This window comes from Lepidochelys olivacea (genome assembly GCF_965140295.1).
Source record: "Lepidochelys olivacea isolate rLepOli2 genome assembly, chromosome: 7".
Classification (NCBI taxonomy): Eukaryota; Metazoa; Chordata; order Testudines; family Cheloniidae; genus Lepidochelys; species Lepidochelys olivacea.
In genome coordinates, this window is record NC_140417.1 from 76,838,779 (window position 1) to 76,858,817 (window position 20,039).

Sequence of the window (20,039 nt, forward strand, 5' to 3'; positions counted from 1 at the left end):
AGAAGCATCAACATAAAAGACTACAGATACAGACATAAAACACTAATAAGAGTATAATTTAGGCTGATCAAATACCTCTCCCAACATTAATCTGTCTTGAAAGCACATAAACCACAATGTATGCTTGCTTTAAAGTGAGTACATTAAGGACAAAAAAGGCATGAAAGGGGATTTCTTTTAATATGCACAAAACACAGAGATGTATATTAGAAAGCAGAATACAATTGCTAACTAGGAAGTTGCATCATAAGTTACGGTGTCTAATGGCATAGCAGTTACTGTGCTATTTTTGCAGCTCTATTTATTCATATTAAAAGTCATTCACAGAAACCAGTTCATTTGATCATGTCTCCAAAAATATAGTTTGTTTGGAAAGAAAACTATTGAGATACCTATAAAATAACTCACCAGGCACAAGTCAAATGAAAACCAAAAGATATGGTTATCTTTTTGATGTACTGACTCTTATTTGATTTTAGTCATCAGGTGGCTAATGCTATTTATCAGCAATCAGAAAGAGAGGGCTACACACAAGGAACTCTTATTCTAGTAATAAAATGGATACGTATCTGATGTTTCTGTACTAGGTTTTCTGTTTCTAGTGTCTTAAAACTCACTGTGTATCCCTTAGTGCATAAAATGAGGTTCATCTTCTGACCTGAGACAACTTAATTAAGATTACTAAAGAGAGATATTTTCTGTTAACAACTGTGACAAGGTGTGGACTTTTAAGCTGTGGAGATCTGGAGCTTATTTGAAAATAGATACACTAAAATACTTAGAAATTACTCCTGGTTATTTTGCGTTTTTTTTTTTTAAATAGGGGTTATTTTCAGGAATAAAAATACAATAGGCCAATGTTTAAAGGGTATACAGAAATACAGGTTAGGGAAATACTGAATGTTTATTAACATAAGAGCGCTAATTAATCCCTGGTGTATGTAATGCCACTGACTTCAGCTATATGAAGGATGAATTTGGCTTGTATATTATAAATTTCATAATTTACATTCTAAGAATAAAGTGAGCTGAAGTTCAGAATATTAGCATATACTGCGTTTAAATTTATAACATATGATCTTATTTCATCACATGCCTGCACTTTTATTTCTTGATAACAGAACATAGATGTGTAGTATATATTGTTAATATTCACTGCTATAATTAAAAGACACTTTTCTAGAACACATTTATCTTTCTGCACTAATTCTGAAGAAAATAAAAACAGAAGAGAGTGTTTATATTACCTCATCATCTTGATCTGACTCTGTTTCCTTTTGGTTCCAAGGTGCATTGCAGAGACAAGGAATATTATAATGGACAGCAGGGAAAAGAATATCAGGATATGAAAAGGACAAAGTTGGGAGCACAAAATGCAAGCTGATTTATAAGCCAAAGCAAATCCAAAATGTCAACATAAAAGAAAAAAAATCTTACATCAAGTGCAAATCAACACGACATTACTGAATGCATAAAATCTATGAACTACAAGCTGAAGCATGAGCTGTAAACAGAGGACCCGATCATAAAAATAATAGGAACTTGACACCACAGTAACAACAGACTTTAAAAGCTTTTTATATACAAAAAACTAATACAACATAAATTTATAACAGCCTTAATCATATTACAAAGCATTCGCATTACTCGCATTTCATAGGGTTTCTTTATTACTAGCAAAAAAAGTTAAACTAAAAGTTAAACAAAACAAAAAGAGTGCTGGCAGAAATACCTTTTTGTGTGCTGGAAGAGTAATATTTAAGTTGCAAACAGCTGTTTGTGGCAGTCCTTTTGTAGTCTTTGGTTCTTTCAAAAATGATAAACGACCACAAGGCTCTTGGCTGGTGTCTCTAATCTAGAAAAATTTATCATACAATATGATAGATTGACTTAACTGTTTGAAATGTATGTTTTTTGCATTACATTTAACATGGTCTGTTTCCCCCACAAAGGGCATGTGAGAAGTTAAAGTCCCTGAGGGGACCTCTTCTCTAAAAGGAGTATTGAGTGTGGCTCCCATTGGAGACCATCAGAATTAGTTTGGACAGCTAGAGAAAGCTATTGCAGAGGAATAGGTGGTGTTCCCTTCCATCAGAAGCTATCTAGTAACCACGCCAGTTGAAGACCAAAGGAACTCAGCCAGAACCCAACTTGCAGCTTTTCATAGGGAAGAAAGTTGTAACTACAACTAGACTACTGGGCCGGCCTCGGGTTGTTGTTCCACTGCAAACAAGTTTCCAAAACTGTTTCCAGCACAGTGCAAGGCACCATGCTGAGTGGCATCACTCCAGGAGAAATACTCCTGTAGGTAAACTGGATTGAGTTTTCAACCCATCTGCATTTCTCTCTGCCCAGTTTTGTATATGCAATGACTTGCACTCACAAAAGTGACCACGATTTTCATTTGCAACCACAAAATAGGTGATTACATATGCATAATGTGTGTGTACACTCACTTTTTGGAAGCACTATCAACTGCACATGTAAAAACAAGAGGCTAGGGCTCAAAATCTGGATCATGTATTATCTCACTCTTGTCATTTGGGTAGATGATCTACCCCTTGAAATAATATACCTTGCAGCTAGAAGGCATATGAGAACAGGTCTAGTCTGAGGCATGGTTCTGGCAAAGGACTGTGAATCAGAATAGCATGTATTCTGATCCCAGCTCTGATAGTGATTCCTTCTATGGCTTCATGCAAATCACTTATAAATTCTGTTCCAAATTACCTATCTGCTAAATTATAATAATACTTATGTACTTACTTCTCAGGGGCAGACTATTCCTATTAGACAGAACCAATATTACTACATGAGGAAAACATTTTCTCAACTAAGAATTCTGTGGGGTTTATTTTTACCTTAATAGAGAATGGCAGTCTATTTTCCTTGAAAGCATAAAAATTAAAAACAAGCTGTTGTCCTCCTTTTGTCAAAGGGGCCAGATTTCCATAGCAATCAACATAAATGGGTTTTCCTTCCAGAACCTATCAAAGCAACAAGACAGAAATTGAAAGTGAGTAAAATCTATGATACATGCACAAACATATATCACCATTTCTTCCAACATCATAACTCCTCCTTTAGCTAGGAATGCATCAACTTAACACATGTTCAACACTGATCTAATACAACAGTACTGTGGTATGTATAATATGACATTATAAGTGTGGCTGATTAATTAAAACTATTAAAACACATTCGGGGGGGAAGGGATAGCTCAGTGGTTTGAGCACTGGCCTACTAAACCCAGGGTTGTGAGTTCAACCCTTGAAGGGGCCATTTAGGGATCTGGGGCAAAAACTGGGAATTGGTCCTGCTTTGAGCAGGGGGTTGGACTAGATGACCTCCTGAGGTCCCTTCCAACCCTGATATTCTATGATTTGTTAAACATTCTCATTGCTAAAGTTACTTTTTAAAAATATAGCTCCAATTCCATAGATACAGATATCTTTATAATTAGCTTCAGCATAGGATTCTCTGAGGGAAAAGTATATATTACACAATTTCTCACAAGAAATGCCGTTTGTCTCAAAAATCCCAAACAAACCAGCCAGACTAACTCAGCTGTGTGCTAGAGATATCTATGTGGACAAGGAGGGAGGAATTTTAACCCACCAAGCTATGAAGCAGGAGTGCAGCTGCCATAGGAACAAAAGGGGAGAGGGGGGGCGTGCTGCAGCTCCCCCTGGCTTGAAGTGGTTTCCATTATATACAGTGTTTACAGTTTAGTTCAATGGCACTCAGCACCCCCGCTATAAAAATTGTTCCAGCACCCCTGTCAGCTGCTCTACAGAGTCCTTTGCATTACCTCCCCACTCCCAATAGGCAGAAGGACTGGAGGACCCTGGAAGGAGGACCCGTTTATCCTTCTTAGTGCACTTCCAAAGAGTTTCTTCACACAGCCTCACTGTCAGAGGTGAAAGTAAGCTGGTACAGTACAGTACGGCATACCAGCAAGAGCCGGTACACAGCCAACGGTACTGGCAGGGGGCAGCTTCCCCAGGCGGGCAATTTAAAAGGGCCCTTGGCTCCAGGCAGTAGCCAGAGCCCCTGGTCCTTTAAATTGCCACCAGAGCCCCACTGCCGGAGCCCTGGGGTAGCAGCGGCAGCTGGGAGCCCCGGGGCACCGGTGGCGAATTAAAGGTCCCGGTGCTCCCAGCTGCCACTACAGCAACCCCGGGCCCTTTAAATCGCCATCGGAGCCCCTGGATAGCAGCTGGGAGTCCCAGGCCTTTTAAATCGCCGCCAGAGCCCTGCTGCCAGAGCCCCCATGGTAGTGGTAGCTGCAATGGCAGCCAGGAGCCCTGGGCCCTTTAAATCGCCGCCTATTTAAAGGGCCTGGGGATTTAAAGGCCCCACCCCTTCTGCCTGAGGCCCTGCCCTTTCCGTCCGAGGGACACCCCAGCCCCGCCCGCTCAGGACCCCAGCCCTTAAGTTACTTTCACCCCTGCTCACTGTGGGCTTTCATGCAGCTGGCTTATAGTGGTTGTGGACTTCTTTTGTGATATCCTGGCACCCTGCCTACTCTTGTAAAGTGGAACTAGAGCATAGACTCTCTACACCCCTGGAGGAAGGGAATGATCTGAGCTGCTGTTAATATGAAATATACCTCAATATCTTTACTTCTTGCAACTTCTTCAAAATTCTCTTGTTGCTCCAAAGTTTTGTCCACTTTATCATCAGTCATGCAGAAGCAACGCAAATTAGATTCCACAGGATCATTCATTTTGGCAAATATCACAAACTTAGCCATATAAGGAACACATATTAATTCCCTATAAAGTTGTGTGGCAAGGCCGACAGTTTCTAGTACCTGATGGCAGTCTGCCAGCCAAAATCTGAAAGAGAAAAGACAAAAGGAGTTTGTTTTACAAAACACTGGCCAAAACTTTATAAAGAAACTCTGTTGCATCAGCAAAGAATAAATGTGGTCTCTGCTAACGGTGACGGGGCAGAATGGAGATTACTTTTCAGGGGAGGCAAAGGGAAATCCTTGTGTTCGTTGGCTTCCATGATTCCACAGCCATTTTGGATGAATGCAGTTTCTGAAAATTTTCCATTGGCAAAGGCAGAGCTTTCCTTACAGTGTTTTAGATGAGTGAAAGTGAGGTTGTCTGGGTTGGTGGAATCTGTATCTTTGGGTGACCCTTTGTTGGCGTCTCCTGTAACTGCTCATTCTGAGTATCCTTCAGGTCAAACCTGGGTAGATGGTGTGATTTGTGTCGCTAAATTGTATCTTGCATGGTACTTCTGTGAGGTCCACCAGTACTCATATCTAATCTTCATTAAAATAAACTATCAGCCGCACTCAGAGTGAGATGGGAGGCCATACTGAAAAGTGTATAGCCAAATCCATGGTCTGCAGTATAGAAAACTCATGGTACATAAATTGCATATGCAAGAAAGGAGGCCTTGCTACAGGACAGATATTATATTGTCTCCTTCTCTGATTAAGTTTAGGAGCATGGTGACAATTAGTACATCCACAAGTTAGGGACTTTAGGAGGACAGAGAAAGACATTCTTTCATAGTATAAAAGAGCTTGTTATGTATGTAATGACCCCTCAAACCAAACAATTTTATATAAACTTGGTTAGCAGTCTTTGGTTTGTATTTCCTGTTTGCTGGCTATCCAGCTGGTTGAGTGCAGCTCAGTGGTTCAGGAACTTGTGAACCACTGTCACGTAAATGTTCAAAACTGGCACAGAGAAAGAGAGATTTTTTTCCCTTTTCTGACAGATACTCTCAGATGGTTTGTGTGGGAAATTTCCCAGGGTATAGCTCATGCTGTCCCAGAGAGCAAGAAATGATGTGCAGAAACATTATTTATTATAACAAGTGTGGCAGTGACTGCTATAGTGAGGATGCAAAACAGTTTCCAGTTCTCCTGAGTTCAGTCGCTCGTAACTTTCAAAAGCATTCACATTCACATTGGCCGAAGTTTTCCAGGCTTGGTTTCCGGGTGTAGCTAAACAGAGCAGTATAATTAGAAATGTACTAAAGGTATGAAGGAGTGTTTGGGAGAGCAGCTATGTACTTTGTAAAAGTTATACAAAAAGCCTGTATTGTAATTTTACTGTATTGTAATTTGAGAGAAACAGTATGTGAAAACTGTCATTAAAGACTGTTTTGTAATGCATACAAAGGAGCAGAGCTAAGGTTTTATGTGCAGTCTGAACCATGGCATTTCCTAAATATGGAATGCTTAGCTGTGCAACATTAATGTCCTATCAAATCAGCTTTTCTTTTTTAAAGAATTATGTACATAGCTCCATACATAGTTTGCTAAGCCTGTGAACTACCAATAAAAGACAGTGATACTAAGCTATTTTTGCTATTAAAAATAGTACAGCAAGTTATTGGGCCAAATCATCAGCTGGTATAAATCAATACAGTCAGAGTCCAATTTTCACAGGCTAAGGATCTGACCGATTATTTCTTTATAAACCTTATTTACAGAATCATGGAAAGCTGTGGGGAAAATCCCTATTTTTCCTATGTAAGGAAACAAATAATTGCGTCTGTTTGGTATTTTGCATTCCCATACCTGGCTGAAACGTTGGTTGTGAAAGAAACACAGTCATTTATAAACGTCAATGGAGTGGTTCCTGTGATATCCTCCCATTGAGCAGGTGAAGTCCCTCCTATGAAAATAAGTTACACATAAATCATATACAATTTTATCTCAAAAACCAAACGTACCATGAATCTTCAAGCTTTTTTTAAAACGGATTGCAAAGGAACACTTCCACACTGAGTTCTTTTGCTTCACATGTAAACAGAAGACTCTAGTTACTACTGCTCTCATACATCTGAATAATAATATAATACATACATATCTGAAGCTGATTCTAATGTAGCGAGATATACATTCTGGGTAACATCCTGGCCCTAACTGAACTCAGGGGCTAGTCTCTCACTGCAATCAATAGGATCAGGACTGCATCCATATTGGATTTTTATCTATATGTATGCAGCTGTCAATGGAAAGACTCTTCATATTGAACACTTAATAAAATGTCATAAAATGTTTATTGCTGTAAAGTTTCCTCTAACATGGATAATGACACAAGTCCAAAGTCAAGGCCCACTGACTCAGTGTCAGTCTTTCCAATGACTTCGCATCAGGCACTTGAGTACTAGTTTTAATCCTACTGGTTCCAATACTTGGAACTATCAATGGCTTTCCTCACTGGAAAGCTACATTTGAAATGCATAACAAATGAATGCGGATGCATTATTATTATAGTAACCTTTGCAAAGAGTAGATTCTTGCCTAACCTGTAATGCTACATAAAAGTCGAAGGCTAGGTGTGGTGTCTCCTTTGTAACCATTCGTCACACCTTCTCCTGAAGGGGGTGGCACAGGAATTGTCATTGTTATAGGTTTATGAAATTTTCTTCTTCTTGGTTCCACAGTGACAATGGGGCTGAAAGTTGCTTTGTTTCCGAGGATTTTTTTGACAGTCTCATCTGGAACTGGTTGAGCCTGTCAACACAGAGAAGGAATTTCATATCTTGAGATAAAAATCCATGTTAGCCCAGCAGAATCCTTCCAAAATGGGAACTCAATTCTTTTTATTTTCTGTTTGTCCTGTTTTACTTCTTCCTTGGCCTCCTTAAAATGTGCCTTTCTGGGGCTCTATCTACACAGTGATCATTAATGCACCAAATTACAGTGAGAAAAGCAACACAATTCTTGCATCAAACTAAAAAGTAGCAAAAATCTCATAAGAAATCTGTTTTTATTCCATTTCAAGTCTAATTTCTAGAACAAAGAAGTTTGGAAGTTTGGATAAGTTTTGAATCAGACATTTTGGATACTTTTATGAATCAAATTGTTTATTACTTTCCCCGAAAGTTTCTCACTAGACATCGGAGCACTGATTTGTCACCTGTTCCATTACCCAACTGTACTGTATGGTGTTCTGCAAAGATGATGGTTAAAATGTTTCACCAGCACAAGTTCCGAGCAAAGCAATCTAAAACGAAGCTCCTATTTAACGAACCCACCAAATCAAATGATTAAATTATTTAATAATTTTGTTGTGAAAAATGTCAACACCCCCCAATAAATGATAATGAGCAGAAACCAGCAAGAAGGAAGGTTTCTCTAGATTCTGTGCTGCACTTTTAAGGAAGCTTTAAATCACCTCTGCACCTCCTGGATTCTGCTTGGAAGTGATAGGAACGGCCCTGGCTTAACCCAGAAAAGCAGATGGTGGCTGCTCTACAGCAGACTCCCCACAGATGCATATGGGATGCTCTGCAGCCCAGAGTAGGTATAGTGGTAAGCACTACAGCCACTCCCATCCCCAAGCATAGCCCTGTGCTATAGGGGACAGCATAGTGCTATGTATACTAGCCATAGGCTGATCTTCTGCCACAGGAATTCTCTCTGGGCCCACTGCAGCTTCCTTACATCTTACATGCAGAGCTCCTGGCTGGGGTGGATAGTTGGTGCTACAAGGATTTAGATTAATAGCTTCCAAGGCCAGAAGGGACCATTGTGACCAGCTAGTCTGACTTCCTGTATAAAACAGGCCATAGAACTGACCCAAAATAATTCCTAGAGCAGATCTTTTAGAAAAACATCTACTATTGATTTTAAAATTGTCAGTGATGGAGAATCCACCACAATCCTTGGTAAACTGTTCCAGTAGTTAATTACGCTCAATGTTAAAAATGTACACCTTATTTCCAGTTTGAATTTGTCTTTTTCTGCTAGACTGTAAAGTCCATGATCAAATATCGGTTCCCCAGGTAGATGCTTATAGACCGTGATCAAGTCACTCCTTAACCTTCTCTTTGTTCAGCTAAATAGATTGAGCTCCTTGAGTCTATCACTATAAGGCATGTTTTCTAATCCCTTAATTATTCTCGTGGCTCCTATCCGAACACTCTCCAATTTATCAACATCCTTCTTGAATTGTGGGCACCAGAACTGGACACAATTCTGAACAGTATTTCAGAAGTGGTTGCACCAATGCCAAATACAGAGGTAAAATAACCTTTCTATTCTTGAGAATCCCCTTTATGTATCCAAGGATCACATTAGTCCCGTTGGCCACAGCATTGCACTGGAAGTCATGTTCAGTGAATATTCACCAACACCCCCAAATCTTTTTCAGAGTCATTGCTTTCAGTATAGAGTCCCTCATCATGTAAATATGGCCTACAGTCTTTGTTCCTAGATATATACATATACATTTAGCTGTATTAACACACAAAAGGGTAGAAAGGATGGATACTGGTGCTACTGGCATGGGGGTAGGTGGCTGGTGCTATGAAGATAAATAGAACATGGGATCCACTTCCTCTGCCACAGTGCTGAGCACTGTGTGAGTTGTGGAACAGTTCCCAGACTAGGTGGTGAGACAGAAGCAGGGCAGGTAGCAGCCCTAGCCCCAGTAGGAGGTGGAGTGCAGGAGCCCTGTCTGTGGGGTACAGGAGAGTTTACCAGCTCTCAGTCAGTGGTGTCACCTACTAGACATATCCTTGTGACTCATTTTTGAGTTGCACCCCACAGATTAAGAATTGCAGCTCTAGATTTTGCATATTAAAATGATTATTGCAGGTGTGGTTTATTACCTGGAGGCCCACTCGAATTCTTTTAGTTAGAGCACCCTCTGGGAAGGATGCTTGGACATGAGGCACAGTTGTACTGCTCAAAACACCTCCCTCAGGACCAATTTGGTTACTTTCCTGCTTAATTCGTGAAACCACAGCAAAGTACTGAGGAAAATCCTTCGTGATGATTCTACAGATACGCTTCTTCTCTAGTTCCTCAGCGCTATCCAGCTCTGTGGGGAAAAATACATTAAAATATTCCCATATAATCTATCTGCAAATACTGTACATACATATTTATGAGTACAAAGCTTTATTCTGTATTGTGGAAAAGCTGAATTCCACACCAGACTCAAAAGTCCAGGAAGGTTTTTTTAAATAGAAGAACAAATCAGTTTTGATTGTTTTATTTTTAACATTTGTGTGAATTTGATGTTCCTGACAATGAGATCATCAAACTCTTTTTCACTGGTCACTCAGGTGAGGGAATGCTCAGGGTCTTTCAGGCCAGGCCCTGGCAGCATATGTGTGCCCCAACATCAAAAATGCAAAAAGTCATGGTCAGTCCATAACACTGGCCTACTTTCCAATTCCTGCCCACACAGCTCTAGAGAGTGACTAGCTATGTAATTTGAGACAGTAACCACCTGGCATAGTCTCACGGTTGTCATAGCAGCCAATAAATCCTGAGCTGATTCTAACACTTGTTATCCACATAAGCACTGAAGTCACTGTGCACTGATTGCCAGTCTCAGGCCTTGTCTACACTAAAGGGAAAAGTTGATCTAAGCTACGCAATTTGAGTTACATGTATAACGTAACTCAAATCGATGTAGCTTAGATCTACTTATGCACTATGCGATGTCGACTTCCCTTACTCTTCTCGATCCAGTGGTGCACAGGAATCAAGGGGAGAGTGATCAGCAGTTGATTTAGTGCTGAACGTCTAGAAATAGTACCATTTCCCTTAATTAATTAGTTTAATTTAATTCCTTTTCACTTATGTAATACCCTTCATTCAAAGATCTCAAAACACTTTACTAAAAAAGGAGAGTATTATCCCCATTTTACAGCAGAGAAGGGAAGCGAAGCACAGAGAGGTTAAATAATTTTCCTTTGGTCACATAGCAAGTCACTGGTTGAACTGGGAACAGAATCCAGGGGTCCTTCACTCTCAAACTTTTCCATTAACCACTACTACCCCTAAGTATCTCCTATTGCTGTCAATCTTCCTTAAGATACAGATGTGAGTAAATCTGTGTACCTTTTTACATGCAAATTTTCTAAATATACAGCACTACCTATTGCAGTTATCTGTCTGCCTTTCTCTGGGAAAAGCAGATCAGATCGAATAGTATTGACTCAGAGATACATTTTGACACATCCACTTTAAGTATTCTCCCTTTGATCTCTGAATCATAAGCCTGGTCTAAACACAGGTGACCTGTTTCCATCATTTCTCCACCGGCAAACTGCTTTGCCTTTACATCTGCTTTTCTACACAGAAGGGTTCTAGGGTAGGTCATCAGCACTGAAAACTAGGTCAATCTCTCTTTCCTCATGACAGTCATTATTAGGCTATCCTAAGGACAGAAGCTATAAAGCAATTTTTTTCAGAGCAGTCTCTTATCGCTCTTCTCCCATTGTGACATGGCAGCATTGCACTTGTCCATCAGAATGCTCTATCCAGCAATGCACTTGTCTCTGTGATCAGTGTTTGTCTCCCTGCTATACTATATGCATGGAGCAGGGGAGCTGTACTGGCAGGAGGAGGCAGGAATTGGGCATCAGCACTGGCCAGAGTGGAATTGAGAAAGCATTAGTAGCATTCCTACAGTATTAGAAGAACAACGCAAGCCTTCTGGGTCCCAAGCTCTGTCAGGGAAGGATCAGTCAAACTGTTGTCACTCCTGCTGCAGAAGGGACTGGGGAGTTTCCTCCCTGTCTGGTCCCAGTGCAAGTGAAGGAGATAGGCCCAGCCTAAAGAGCATGCTTGGAATGCGAGGCCCCAAGCAAGAGCTTGCTGTCACTGGGCTAAAGGGGCAGCCCTGAGTACTAAATGTTTTAGTTTGAAAAAAAAAAAAAATCTACATGAGGAAGAAAGGGCCAAGTGTGAGGAAGGGAAGAAGGGAGAAAAAGAAGATATAAGAAAAAGGAAACATTAGGGGAAGTGGAGCGAGAGAGTGATGGCAATAGCTAAACACAAAAGTGGGGAGAGGATGATGGAAGTGAGAAACAAGACAGAGATGGAGGGGAAAAAAGATGCAAAACCTCCCAGGAAAATCCCTCCCAGAATCTGGGCTGCCCCTGGAGTATTACATGACAGGGGAGGCCCAAATCACCTCTCCCAAGGTAGAACAGGAGCTCAGGTTGACTGGTTCAGAGTCAGGGAGGGAGATCATATCTGGTTTTGCACATGTGAATAACAGCATTAAGATATCGTGGATCAAATTCATCTTTGGGCTAACTCCTTTATTTATGTTTATATGAGATTATAAAACATGAGTTTCTTCTAACTAAAATAAGGATCAGAGAAAAGAAATCATCACCCTAATGGCTATTGTCCCCACTTTCAAGGGCTTTTTATGTGTTCCAGTGCCTGATTTCCCACCCCATTGCCCAATGTCATGATTTACGGGGTTTGTACTGCAGTTGGAAAAGCAAATACCCATTCATAAATTGAACAGCTTTCAGGTTTTGCATCTCTATTTGTCCAATATAGAGTACCAGCAAATGTGTAGGTTATGGCAAAAGCCATCATGGTAGAAATACAAGCGAGTCAAAGATGAGAAAATACTGACCACCCCTCCCAATTTCAATCATTTACACATTGTGATCCACTCAAAGTGATACAAATAACTGGGAAATGTCATCTTGAAAATCAACAGGCTTTGTTACAGTTTTGTTGTTTCTGTGTATGGAGAATGTCTTTCATTATCATGCACAACAAGAGTTTGATATCTCTATGTAGAAAAACTGTATTATATTTAGATGTTTTAATTTGATTTCCAGGAAACAATGGAAAAATCACTGCAACATGAGCTGTGGCGGTATTTTAAACCTCAGGTAAGGAACTGGGTTCACATTGGTTTGATCAGTAGTTTCATAGACCTACATATGAAACACAAAACAAAACAAACAAAAAACCCCAGCAATAAATCAGCCTCCCTTTTCAAAGTATAATTTAAATTTGCAATGACACTGTAGGCACAAGTATTAGCATTTGTGTGCTCATTATCTAATGTGAACGTCAGTTAATTAGCTACCCAAATGAGACTATTTGTGCCCACAATTTGTTTACAGACACAAACTTTTTGTAAGTGCAACAAATATGGGTACAAATTGCACCTGCAAAAAATAGCCCAGCTGAAAAAATTTGCTACCGCAACTAACTTAAGCAGAGAAATTAAGAGAAAGTAACACTTGTGGCACAAAGGTGAAATCTGACCCATTTCCATTAAGTTTCTTTGACCATCCACGAAACCAAAGGCAATATACTGATTATTATTCAAGGATACATTTAATACCTCCAAGTATTATCTACTGGTTCTAAATTATTTTGAGCCTGATAGCTAAGTTCTCCAGTAGATGGTGCTATTTCCAGTAAATAATTGAACACATTTCCATTCACAGCATTAGCAATGGCAAGATAATGATGGAATATTTCTATCAATCCTGACGAGATTAACAGCAAACAAGTAAATAGACCGTATCTTTGAAAAGACAGTATATTATGGAGTTAGGTACATAATATGACTTTTCAGTCTTTATTACACAGCTCGGAAGGAACAAGTGAATGGGGGGGAGACACACTATCCAGTTACATGATTAACAGAATCATGAACAATTCCAGAGAGTATCTGTCTTTTCAGATGGTTGCAAAACTTCTATGTAAAGATGATACTGACCTTCTGGAAGTGACAGATCACTTCACTGACACTAATTTCTTTATCATTTACTTTCTATTTTGATTAGAAATGGGCTCTAGCCTCAGAATTCACACCTGGATCCAAACATCCTCCAAGGGCAGGGGTGTTGAGATTCAGGGGTTTGTTTCAGACACATCTCTAATTTGGAGGTGTGTTTTTGCTATTAACCAGTAAAATGTTAATATAAATGAAAACATCACTTTTCAGACCACTTTATGGAAGAGCTTTAATATCACAGATGAAGGATCATTTAATTGTAACAAACCCAGTGTTAACTTCTGAATGGAGAAGAATTAAGCTAGCATGAACAAAACAGCAACAACAAATCAAGGCTCTAGGGAATGTTTTCAGTAATTTTTCCCATCTATCTCAAAACTGAATGTCTTGATTTTTAAATTAAATGTCATTTTTTCTGTGGCGTGGTATTTGAGGTGGCAAAAGATTTTCACTCCAAAGGAATAACACTGCATTCATTGTACGCTCTGTAAAGCCATGCATATGTGTGTTACCCTCTTGTGGCTGGATCCCAGAAAGGAAAAGAATACTGCAATCGCTAACAGCTAAGAAAGATTATTCCTTGGCTTCAACTGTAGGAGCTTATGTTTTTCGAGCTAAGGAATTAGGGCTGTAGTCCCAGATCATCACAGAGGGTTATATTTTATGCAGAAATTCTCTCTGTACTCTGCAACACATCAATTTGTAAGATCATGCACTTTGAGGAGAATTTTTGTAAATACTAGAGATGGTGCAATTTGGAGTATTTATAGATGCATTTTGCACCCAGTCTTACTTTTCTCGTACACCCACCACTCCAAATGAAGTCAGTGGGAATGTGGGAAGAGCAAAGAATGCAGAATCAAGCTGCTGATCAATACATTTTCTCTGGACTTCCTACCTACTATTAAGAACAGAGAAGCACAATGCAAAAGAGTACAACAGAGCTTCTGTTGCTACCTTGTGAATCATTATATACCACATAACATCTCAGGTAGAGAGAGGGAGTTCTTGCACTGGGTGCTGCCTTCATTCAATCCCAGTGCATTTCGTACACATGCTGTATAGTGCTGGGACTGAATTAATTATTTTGTCAGCTTTATAGAGTTTAAGTACCTTTATATTATGAAGTATATTACATTTTTCGATTCCAAACCTATTGATACAGTATTTGCAGTGCCTTTTCCACAGTGCCTCATAAGTTCTGATACACTTATTTAAAAATAAGAAATTATCTGCATAACACATGGCTCTTTGCTGCTGTTCCTTTTCAAATACTTTTGCACCCTGTGCGCTTTCAAAGCAAAAACTCATTTGGCAATTCCCCATCCCCAGTGTCCAGGAAACCAGCCAAAATATGCATCTCCCTTACATCCAAATATCCAGGAAACCAACCACAACACTATCACATTTTTTCCCTTAAGTTCTGCTTTCTTTTTTACTCAAGTTCACCTGCTCAACAAAGAAAAGCCTTTATTGAAGCAGAGGCTTCATACAGGTTACATTTGCTGCTGCCCTGGTTATTTGCTACTAATGGCTTTAAGCTTTCCCCTAACTACAACTGTGCCCAAACAGATGGTGACTTTCTATAAAAAATTTTAAGCCAAAAATTATACACAGAATCATGGGATACTTTATGCATGTTCAGATACGAAAAGCTGTAGCAGTGGAATATCAGCAAAAGATATATAAAAGATTTGATAATATGAAAAGTATAGTTAGAAATCTTACTATGCCCCAGGAAATACTTGAAAATTATTTAAGAAGCTTCCTCCTATGGCAAAATTGAGATTGCTGTTTAACATCCAAATATTAGCCAATCTCTATCACAGTTAGAGACAATAGCATTAGCAATGCCTGAAAGGGTAAACAAAACTCATGCTTTCTGGTGTCATAAACATATTCAAAACTGAAAGGTAAGAAAAGAAAATTTGTTGAAAGCCTTTCCCATCTTTATTGCCATTCTGTGCTCTTCCCACAAACTCCTGAATGTAGGAAGTTTTAATGTATTTATTTTAGATGCTTTTAAGAAAACAATAACCTAGTCACGGGATTTTAAAGCTACTCTTTAAGAACTCAGTGGAAAACCTTTAGCAACAGTTTCAGCATAATCTGAAGAGAATCGTGGACATGCGGATATATCACTGAAGTCTTACGGATATATTTAGTGTCACACAGAATATAGTGTTATGAGGGTGGTTTGTCTGAGTACTTAGTCTTAGTAATACTTAGTCTTAATAATAATACTTAGTGTTCTTTTCCTAACACAACATGCATTTGGAAATGATTTAAGGGGAAATAATCAAAAACAAAGTACAACAGTATGTGATGACATACTGAACTACAGACATTTCATTTTTACGTAGATCTGGGTGAATAATTTGTAGTAAATAATTTAATCACTAAATACAGTATTTTTCTGTTAAAATTATGTCCTTCAGTTTAAGATTTTCACTAACTTTTCAGAATTTATTTGCTGAAGATTTCCAGCGAATAATTCTTCATCTGTAGATTAGTTGTGAATAGTTCTTTGAAAGTATTCAAGCCCTGAAAGCAGGGGGAGATATCTTCCTGCAGAAACCAGGAAGTCCAGCCCACAGACCAACCTCAGGTAACCCAATGCCATGGTCAGGAGGAAATGGGTTACTAAGTGTAAAACCTAATGGATTTTGAGGTTTCAGGCCTTGTGGGTTCCAGCTGTGTAAATACCTGCATATATTGAAAGGACATTGCATAGATACATGGCTGGATTAAGGCAGAGACATAACAGGGAAATACCCAGAGCCCTGCTCTTGGTGTCACATGACGACTTAAATATCTGAGCTTTCGTTTTTAAAAAGGTGTGCTTCTAGTCCTCGTGGTTGTGAGGAGCACCTGACACAGGTGATGGGTGATGTTTGCTTGAGGCTGCAGACATTTGAAACAAGTGTTCTGGGGGGGGTGAACTACCTCTTTCCTTTCAATGGGCTCATTCTGCTACCAGCTTCTCGAGAGCCCCACCTCCACTACTATGCCAGCTGGAGACTCTGGGTGGGTGGGTCCTCATTGCCACCACCCCATCATGGCTCTGCTGGAGTTGTTGACATTGCCTGTTGACATTAACCCACTTAAAGCTTTGATTAAATAAGTTTACCTTCATCCATGCCATTGAGAATTTCATTTAAGTCTTCATGTTTGCTGTCATACTGGTGTTCCTTCCATGTTTCACCATTTTCACTGCGAAGGACAATCAGTTCTCTTTCTTTTCCTCGCATTGATCCAAAATGTGGGATTTCCACGATGACAGGGCTAGACAAAAAAGGAATCCATATTACTTTTTATCACATATATTTTCCCCATTGATCTTGATTTTCCTCTACATATTAAATCCTTACTAAAACTATGTTCATTTGACAATAATAAGTATTGTTATGTTAAAAATGATTTAAAAGCTGCCAAAGCTGCAGAATCCTTTGCTACAAAACTGTAAAATATTATTAATATGTAGCTTATGAATCAGATCCCATATTATTATGAACATAAGGAAGTGTTTCAAAACAATTGTTTATATGACAAAAATGGACAGAAACTAAGGTAAAAACAATTTTCTGTGTTTATTTATCCTGACATATACGTGGCATAACCTGGTCCTCAGATATGCACACACAACTCCATGGACTTTAGTGGGAGATGGGTGGGCATATTTGACAGAGTGTTTAAAGGGACACAGTCCGTCTCAAACACAATTCTGCTGTCCTGGTAAACACATATACCTGCTGTTGACTGAGATGGAAGTTGTGTGTGTATATGGGCATTAAAACAAACAAATGACAAAACAACTTCATAGTCCTGTAAGTACTAAAATCTGAAAATTTTAAAAATCCAGTTTGGTTTTCACCAATTACTTAGGGCTCTTCGTTCACTCAGATTAGTGATACTAGATGGGTTGTTTCTACTCTGTTCCACTTTCTGGTTCTCATGCATTAGAGTTGCAATGTCGGTGCTGCAAGCACTACAGGAGACTGCTTAAATTCTTTCAAAATGGCTCTCTTTGGGTTAAATAAAAATGAAATATATATTGATATTAGCTACCGTGAAACAACTTTTTTAAATACTACACCTAAATTACCTGACAGCGTGCCTTACACGTAGGACTTCAAGTGTGTAATTAAATTATTACTGTGAATAATCAACAGAAGCTGCTATTCATTTCATGTGCCATTCCTTAACAAAATAGACATTTTAGCTAAACATTTTACAGACAAGATAAGCATTTTAAATATGTTAAAATAAACTGACTGCAATCGTACAATAGATGAACCACTATGGATTATGCAGCTTTAAGACATTTAAATAGACAGTATCATTGGTTTCCTACAGAGATTGTAAAGAACCTCACCTTCTCATAGTAACTCCATTAAAAGTAACATTAGAAGATGGAGAAAAATAATACTTGGCACTTAGATAGCACTTTATATCTTCAAAGTGCTGTGCAAACATTAACAAATCAATTAATAATCTAACTCTGGAAATCACAGATACAGCTTTTTGCGGATATAGACTAACACAGCTGCTACTCTAAAACCATAGATACAGCTGATATTAATAAAGATACAAAATAGTTTTAAGTCCATCTCTCTGTATTAAATACAAAAGGAGTAGGAATTAGTCAATAGCAATTTTAATAAAAATAGGAAAAAAGGCAGATTATTTAAGAACATTAATGCTTTTAATGTTCTTAGATGCTTTTAAAAATACCCAAAGTCTGTTATTCTGATCTTACTCCTTTGATAGCTGATAGAAATGCAGGTTTATCCCACCATCTACAGTAGATGAATGCCAAAAATTCAATTACGTTGTTTCTTAAGGTATTTATTTTCCTAAGATAATGTATACACGGGCTTCTCAAGTTAAAAAGAACTAACGAACTTTTTAATACAATCTTTGCAGGTTAATATATCAGATACTGTCTCTGTAAATATTTAGGAACCACACAATTTTGTGCATGAAGTTTAACAAGAATAGTCAGTGAGAAGGTATTAAACAGGTATTCTAAGCAATAGATTCTATGCAATATTTTAAAAACATAATGAAATAAATTTCACAATAACGTTCTAATGCAAACAATGAGGATATTTTCTAACTTTTTTTATAATAAACATTGCAACTTGTTTGGCTATTGTACTTGTTTCCCCAAAATGTACCAAAATTCATATTTATTTTTTTCAACCTGATGCCTACTTCTGTTTTAAAAGGTTATCATTTCTCCAGCCTTGTTAAATGAAATCATTTATTCAATTATATTTTTTCTGAACATGCTCATATTTTAAAAATAGGTACAACATATGCATCCACATCTGACAGAGTTACTCCTGAAACAGACTGACTCAAACCCTGTTAATACCTTCTCTACCACAAAGTTGAAATTAAAGGGCTGTCATCGTGTATTAAAATGTATTTGATGCAGTTGAAACAGTTCAAATTTAAAAAAATTACAAAAGCACAACAAGTTATGAAAGCAGAATGCTTGCAGTGAATTTCACATGCCTAAAGCACAAGATAGTTACAGTAGCAGAGCTATAATAAATCAAGCCACTATGATTTTCTTTCAGTGACATAAATCAACTGAAAGCTTTAGAAAGTAGAAAAAAAATTATGGGAATGACAAAAAATTGGAAACAAAAACAAAACAAAAGAAAGGAAAAAAACTGTAGACATTCTGTATTTTTTCTATAAGCATCCTACCCAATAAATTTTGTTCCTTGAGGCCCAAGCTGCAGGATTCGGCTAACCATGCTCTCACCCTCATTTAGAGGGGGAGGATTGGTAGGAAGATGTAGTTTACTGAATAACATCCATGCAGCAGGAAGAGAAACAAGAAGGGGAAATTAGGAACAAACTGTCATTCCCGACAGAACCGGCAGTTTTCACCAGGGCGCCACTTATGGTAATGAACAAAATTGATAATTAAAAAAAAAACCACATCATAGTGGATTGTTTCTCCTAATTTTAGCTTTGAAAAATGTCAGTTACTAGCATTTGCACTAAATGATGCTCTATATTAAGTTATCTGGAATCATGCACAGTGGTCCTTTCCCCACTGGAGGTAGGTGTGTATCTCCCATTAATGTTGGAGGGTGATATGCACACATGCTAAGTAGAGAATACTGCTCTACATTTGGAAAATGGTACATAATTATGGTGAAACTTCCCTTATGAAAGTCATATTTACCTGGTATTCTACTCATCACACAGAACGAGAGCTAAATTCTGTCCTTGGATACATATACGTGACTCTGACTGACTTCAGAGGGAGTTAGGCATGAATGGTTGAGTGCAGAATTTGGCTTTTTCATAGCTTTATTTACTTTTGGCACAACCTGTAGTTTTTAAACAGGCAAAACTCCCGTTAAATCAGAGATTTTTTTCCTGGGTAAGAATGTCAGAATTGAGTCTGTTTACTGTACAGAGGCCTATCGTAACTGTTCAAATTAAGTAGTTTCAATATTTAACTACTTACATCCACAAGATGAAGGAAATGAAAGATGCAATATGAATGTTAAC

General features: G+C 38.5%; 1 protein-coding gene across 2 annotated transcripts in view; it reads right to left on the reverse strand.

Annotated features, from left to right (window-relative positions):
* ANK3 (ankyrin 3) overlaps positions 1–20,039 on the reverse strand; it is a 455,299-nt gene that overhangs the window by 45,297 nt on the left and 389,963 nt on the right. The window contains exons 27-34 of one of the 2 annotated variants that reach the window (XM_084635421.1): positions 16,630–16,784; positions 9,595–9,806; positions 7,285–7,492; positions 6,551–6,647; positions 4,613–4,841; positions 2,862–2,987; positions 1,733–1,855; positions 1,248–1,274 (exon numbers count right to left, since the gene is read on the reverse strand). In XM_084635421.1, coding sequence (XP_084491547.1) covers positions 1,248–1,274; positions 1,733–1,855; positions 2,862–2,987; positions 4,613–4,841; positions 6,551–6,647; positions 7,285–7,492; positions 9,595–9,806; positions 16,630–16,784 — 1,177 coding nt within the window. The remainder of the gene's footprint in view (positions 1–1,247; positions 1,275–1,732; positions 1,856–2,861; positions 2,988–4,612; positions 4,842–6,550; positions 6,648–7,284; positions 7,493–9,594; positions 9,807–16,629; positions 16,785–20,039) is intronic. The other variant, XM_084635422.1, reaches the window with a different exon arrangement.